The sequence below is a fragment of the Mesoplodon mirus genome (genome assembly GCF_964341445.2).
Source record: "Mesoplodon mirus genome assembly, chromosome: 7".
Classification (NCBI taxonomy): Eukaryota; Metazoa; Chordata; class Mammalia; order Artiodactyla; family Ziphiidae; genus Mesoplodon; species Mesoplodon mirus.
The window spans coordinates 94,953,531-94,960,114 of NC_138983.1; the positions used below are offsets into that span (position 1 = coordinate 94,953,531).

At 55.2% G+C, this 6,584-nt stretch overlaps 1 protein-coding gene across 1 annotated transcript in view; it reads right to left on the minus strand.

Moving 5' to 3' along the window:
- The window catches only part of LOC309808886 (BCL-6 corepressor-like), a gene marked incomplete at its 5' end in the record, with an annotated part of 29,745 nt that extends 24,963 nt beyond the window's left edge, over positions 1 to 4,782 (minus strand). The window contains 6 exon segments of the mRNA XM_082629458.1: positions 2 to 1,552; positions 1,555 to 2,124; positions 2,126 to 2,185; positions 3,133 to 3,211; positions 4,531 to 4,655; positions 4,750 to 4,782. Coding sequence (XP_082485584.1) covers positions 2 to 1,552; positions 1,555 to 2,124; positions 2,126 to 2,185; positions 3,133 to 3,211; positions 4,531 to 4,655; positions 4,750 to 4,782 — 2,418 coding nt within the window.
- Between the last annotated feature and the right edge of the window lie 1,802 nt (positions 4,783 to 6,584).

Below are 6,584 nucleotides of genomic sequence, written 5' to 3' on the forward strand. Positions count from 1 at the left end.
CTATGTCCGCGGGGACTTCTGGATGTAACTTGGTGCTGCCGGCTTCCAGCATCTCAGAAAACCGGTTCCAGAGGCTTGGGTCCTCGTAGCGGGTCCTCTCGTGGGACCGGTACCTCCTCTCCGGTTTCTCCTCTTTAGTGATCTCGATGGGCGTATGAGGTATCAACATGGGATGCACCATGCCCAACCCCAGCGCGTCCTGGTAGGTCACAAACTCCGGCCCGCCCGTGGGTAGCCCGTAGGGCAGTCCCGGCTTTGGGGCGAGGTGCCCAGGAAAGAGACTGCCATTGGGCAACACCGGGTGAGGGTAGACAGGGCCTTTGCCGTGTAAGGAGAGGGGACTTATGGCAATGCCCTCGGGCGCTGGGTAAGGCAGGTAACTCCTGGGGTAGGGGATTGGTGGGGACCTGAACGCCTCGTTTGGTGAGAGAAATACTGAGCTCGGCGGGAGGCCATTCTCATTCGCTTTGAAGCTCGGCTCTGGGTTGCTGGCTTTGGCGCCCTTGCTGCCGGTGCCGCCGCTGTGCTTGGCAGGTGTGGTCGAGGGCTGGCCCACGTGCTGGATGACGGATGGCGTGGTATCCACGGAGCTCCTGCTGGTCTCGCTGCCCTCGGCGGTGGCATTTGGGGCCGGCGACGCAGAGGCTGGGCGGCCGGCGCTCGACACCGACCCCGAAACGTTAGTGACCACGGCGTCGGCGGCACCCATGCGGGGACACGAAGAACTGCGCTGCTGCGGGATGGCCCAGTCCAAGGCCTTGTTTTTCAGCGGCAGGCCTTTGCCATTGTTCTCTTCGTTAGGACTTGGCCCGGGCACCACCCAGGACGAGGGAGCCGTGCTAATGATCTCAGATCTATAGATAGCACAGCCATTTCCTGGAGGAGACAGAGTTTCTTTCGGAATCTCACTTCCGGAGAGCACTAGGCCGCTTCCAGCTCTGCTGTGAACCAGGACGGTGGGAGCCACCTTTTTCATGTGGTCAGCTTTGGAAGCATCTACATCCACCACTTTACAGGACAAGTCTAGTGGCTTATCGGTGACGCCTTTGGTAACCGTCTGCTTCTCCAAGAGAGGAGGTGAGCTGCCATCTTTTCTGTCTTCACCTGCTGTTTTCCGGGTGTGCCCGGGAGCTGGCTGGGTGCTTTCGGCTCCTTCTGGAGCCTTTGGATACTTGCTGCTGCAGAGCCTGGCCGCGGGGAACTCGCTGCTGACCGTCATGTATGGCTTCGACAGGGTGACCGAGGGCGAGGTGGAGATCCTGGCACAGTGCTTATGGAACGCGGAGTAGGTGTCCGCAGCGGGCTGGGAGGGAAGGTGGACGCGGGGTGAAGGCCGAGGCGAGGGGGGCAACAGGAGAGCCGTGTCCCCCGGCAGGCCGCTGGTGACCGCCTTGGCAGAGGGCACCCTAGGCTGCTTACTGTTCTGGATGTGGGGATACGAGTGGGAATCGACCGGGTTCCCAGGACTGACGCCCATCTTCCAGGGCAGGCTTTTGTCTGCGCAGTGGACCAGAGGCGGGATGGCTGGTGAGGCCGAAGGCGTCGAGAGTCTCACATGGGCGAGGCCAGGGATGATGGGATGTGGGGACTGATGTGGTGAGGTGGCGGCAGGTAGAGAAATCGCTCCCCATTGGTACAGACCGGAGAATACAGCGGCTGGGCCACGCCGTAGGACTGCTGAGGTAGCAAGGCCTTGTACGTGTTCAGGGAATACTTCTTTGGCGAGTCGAGGAAAGGGTAGATGGCTGGCGTGGCCCCCTCCATGTAGGGATTGACCCAGGGCAGCCGCAGGTAACCAGCACCATTGATGTTGAGCGGGCTCTGTTTGTCGCTGGCAGGTCTGTCCAAGCCCAGTGTTTCTGCCGTGGGGACAGCACTTTTTTGTATTCTGGGTGGCGTTTTGTATATAGCACTGAAGCCATTTGGGGGTTTTCCGGAGACAGCGGAGGCCTCCACCGTCTCGGGTGTATTCGGTTTGAACTGCATCTCTGGGTTTCTTTCGGAAGAAAACCCCAGACCACCTATGGTTGTGGCAGCCTCCTGCCCTTTCTCTGAGCCCAGTCCACACGAGCTAGAATAGACGATGTTTCCGGGGACACGCAGCCCTTCCCGGATCAGGCCGGTGTGTGCGGTCCATGCTCAGCGCTGCCAGGCCATCGATCCGATGGGCCGTGGTCGCGTCCACCTTCGCAGAAGAAGAATATGGGTATTACCGAGGACATGCCTTCAAAGCAGCCCATCCCAAAGAGAAACCGCGGACTAGCTCAATAGGACATCAGCCTCAACATCTGAGCCGAAACGGTTAAAAACTAAAGGATTCACAAGGTCTTTGGCCCCCTCCCCGCTTATCCAGAACCCTCCTCTGCCTGCCGCCTCACCTGTGTCCAACTAGTGTCCTCAAAGCACGGAAAACGTTGGTCCCTGTAGACTTGAGGCCCCTGCATTAATTCAGTCATCTATTAACTCTGGAAGATCCACCTTCTCAGCAGAAATTCTTTGCTGCAACTGAGGTGATACCAACTCCACTGCTCTCAGAACCACCCTCGTGGGGTACAGAACTCGGACTCACCCTCCCCAGGCCCCAGTCAGGTTAGGGCGGGGCGATGTGCACTGCGGTTTTTCCCGGATGGAGCGGGGAGGCATTCTTTAACATAACAAAAACCAATCTTCAGGGGGACAGTAAGGAATGAAGGACTTGAGCTGTCTCATTTCTAAATCAATAAAGAGGCCACGGGTCAAACTGTAGTTGTGTCTTTTGACTTCCTCTCCCTGGTATCTGAAGACAGCTCTGTTTCATATTTTACTGGGAAGGGAAACCCTAAGGGTCTACTTGGAGGCTACACATTTATCCAGCTGGGAGCACTGATGTGGCACGTAGCTTATCGAAGAAAAGGCGGCACGTATCCCACCAGTCACCAGGGGACGAGGATGTAAATGGCGAGCACAGCCAAGAAAGCGAGCCAGGAAGAAATTGGGTGAGGCTTCGTCCTGCGGCCTAGGCTTTCTACTCAGCCCTGCCCTGAAACACCCCGCCCCGCCCCCAAAAGGCCCTTTAATGGTATGCAAATGAATGCACGATTGATTACAGATCACTGATACTCAGCACATCAACAGAAGCCATTAATCTCTTACCACGTTGTGATTCAAGGGGTTTTCTTCCCTTAGTTCCAGTACGGCCTTTGAAGTGTCACCTTCGTTTACAGGAATTTTCCTATTTAGAAGGACACACCAACTTCATGAAAGCATTCCTCACTTAATCCATCTTTCATAGATTGCCCCAGAATAGACCAGTTTCTAATAACTCCGTTTTTCCAACTGCCCTTAAAAAAAAAAAATCCTCCCCAATGGCCCATATTGAAAGTTGTCCCCGAATGGTGATTCAACGGGACTGGGAAAAACAAAGGAAAGGCAGGGCAACAGGGATGTGAAATCACAGATGCTACGTCCTCGAGGTGGGTAAGGCAGAAATTCTGCACAACCACGTCACCCTCACAATTTTTCCTCCAGAGAGGCCGGGCAGGACAGTCCAGGCTCTGCTGTCCTAGCAGACCCTTATAAGCTCTACCTGAGGACAGGAATGAAGTAATACAATGTCCAAAGCCAAAGTGGGGACCTCAAGGCTGGAGTCTGCGAGCTGGCTACATCAATCACTTCTGTGTTACCGGTGAGGACAGGCTTTCAAAACTTTTCCCCAAACCAAGTTAGGTACCATGTCCTATGAAACTGGTTTCCATGGTGATAATGAAGCCATATTTGACTGCCTCTATCAAAATGATGGGGGGATAACACACTAATATCATACAAATGTCAGCTGCTCCAGGGGAAGCCGCACATCTGTGCCAGGCTGCTTGCGGCTGCCCCTGGAACTTGTTATCAGAGAGCATCGATAAAGAAAGTGCTTGGTGCCAACTTCCAAATCCCCAGGATAAAATCACTGACAAGCGGCAGAGAGAAGTTTCATCATTACCCGGAAGAGCAGCTTCAATTATCTACTGCTTAGCTGCCTCTACCCCGCACTCCAAAATTACTGATGAGGAAGCATAACAGAGCTGCCGGGTGACTGAAACCAGGAGCCAGTGGCCTCGCTTAACAGGTGGCGGAGGATGCAGAGAAACCCTGGGCTTCAATGGTGTGAAGGGTGGCTATCGTCCCATTTATTACTGAGCAAACTATTTGTTTTAAAAGCACATCGAAGGCCGATCCACCTGGGCCCACACTCCTGACATTTAGAGTTAAAGCAGCATATAGACTGGGATTAATTCTCCTTCGTAAATATGAAATAATAAATTAAGGACGAAAGTGCACTCAAAGGCCGCTTTAGGGGCTAACCTCTTAAAGGGCGGCAATGCTTCGCTGAGCCAGGTTGCCTGTTAAAACTGTAAATCAAGGGCCACCAGCTAGGCAGGAGATCTCCCCCCTACCCCCTTAGGGCCCACTCTGGCTGTGAGGACATGAAGGGGGGGCTCTGCTCAGGAGCCCTGAGGAAGGACCCACGCTCTCCCCAGGCCTCAGCCGGACACGCGCATTTACCTGTCGTCGCTGATCCCACACATGCGGACCCTCTCGCTGTTCATCCAGCTGTGAACATTCCCATACGGGGGGGGGGGGTGCTGAAAGCATGTCGTCTTCTTGGATGGCAGCTTTTCTTCAAGCGTCTAGTCTGTTTAAAACAAAAAGAAGCCCAGGAGGTTGAATAAAAAAGGAGCCAAAGAGGGAACAAGAGAAACCCTCCTTCTAGGCACTTCATACAGAATGCACTTGGGAAGGCAGACCCTGCTCCATGTTCTACAGATGGCCAGAAGCAAAGGAACACACCTGAGCCAGAGGTTCAAGGAGGGAGGTGGAACTTCCCTGGCAGGAGGCGCTGGGGATGCAGAGAGTTCAAGAGCCACAGGCCACACCATTCAAGGTACAGCACATGACACCCTTAACCTGCCCTTCTCCCTTCTCCCTTCCCCTTTCCCAGCCTTTTGGAGAACACACTTGGATCGAAAGTGGACGGTGCTAGATTCCAGGGAGCCCCACATTGACTCTTCTTGTGGCTGAAAGGATTGGGGACAGGACAGGGGTGGGGTGTGGGATAAAAGGCACAACAGTCCGGTGTGGCGGCCCAAACTACGACTCACTTCCACGGCTGCGGTGCGTGTGACTTACAGATGGAGGGGTAAAAAGAGTCAGTGGGCTGGCGAGCCACCCCACCCGAGCCCTAGATTAGATTAAGCCCCAAACCTGGGTGGTTTGGCCTGGGAGCTGCAGAGGGAGGGGGCTGAGTAATTCAATGACGCCTGCTCGCTGGGGACCAGCAATCAGGAGCGAGTGCAGAAATCGTAGCAGCCCAGGCTGCCGGGCTGGGGCTGGGGCTGGGGCTGCAAGATTCCGGCCAACGGGGAGCAAGCAGAAGCCACCCGTGTTTTCCGTCTAGCGGGAGGAGGGGGGAGGCTGCTGAGGCACAGGGGAGAGCCCCGCCCCCTCCTTAACTTCCCGGCCCACCAGCCCCACCCACACCACATTCTAGTTTGCTGCATGAGTGAAGGGTCAGGACAAGCTGCATTTTATTCACAGGATTATCACGGCGCGTGATTTATCCTCGTGCAGGATTTTAATTGCTCTTTGGAGGTTGAGCCGTTTCTTTTGACTGCGCTTCAGCTCCATATCCTGCTGTTAAATGCTGGGTTAATAAGTAGGGGAGCCTTTAATGCCTGGGACCGATGGCCCTAGGCAATTCCCCTGCTCACAGACTCCCTTGTCCGGGGCGGGGTGGCGGGGGAGGGCCCCCCCCAGCCACGGCCTTTTTACACAGGACCCAAACCTGAGTGTGAAATCACTGGTGTGCAGCTCATGGGGGCAACTTTTCTTTCTCCTCCCTCACACACCCACCCACACAGCTCCCGAAAGCCCAAATGTTCCCCAAGTCGACACATTTCCTTTGTTAGCAGGAAAAAATACGCAAATGCTTGCTTTTACACTTTAGCACACGGAGCTGACTGCCAGGTCTGTTGGGTGGGAGCCACCAAGGACTGGGGACTCTTTTTCCGAGAGTGACTAGGGGTGGGGTCGGGGAGCACATGGGAGACCTGAATCCCAAAGCCAGCCAGGCTAGCCCTCTGCATTTCTTTGTCCTAACACAGGCTTTTGTCCACCAGCATCCCCCATCGGCCCCTATACAGAAGAGAACACCATCTGTTCATCAAGAGCCCCACGCCGCAGACACACGGCGCGTAGTTAGAGCTCAACGATGAAGCTGGAGGAGAGGCAGGGATCTCCCAGTTGTGTCCGGCCTGGTGGGATTCTAGAGAAGCTATTTCTTTAGGAAGCGTCCCTTTCTTTAGACAGACTGGGGCATTTCCAGTGGCTGGCCACAGTGCCCCGAAAAGGTGGACTCAGATGGACTTGGGCATCAAGGAAGGTTCTGTGGGGGGCTCACGGGCTGTTCTTCCGTGTTTCGAACATACAAATCAAGTTGGGGGCAGGCCACCACTAGTGCGGGGCCGACCAGAAGGCACGTTCAACAAAGCGTCCCCTCCCTAACCCCTGCAGCCCCTTCTACAAAAGGAAGACCAAAAGGAAGATGTCCAGGGAAGCCT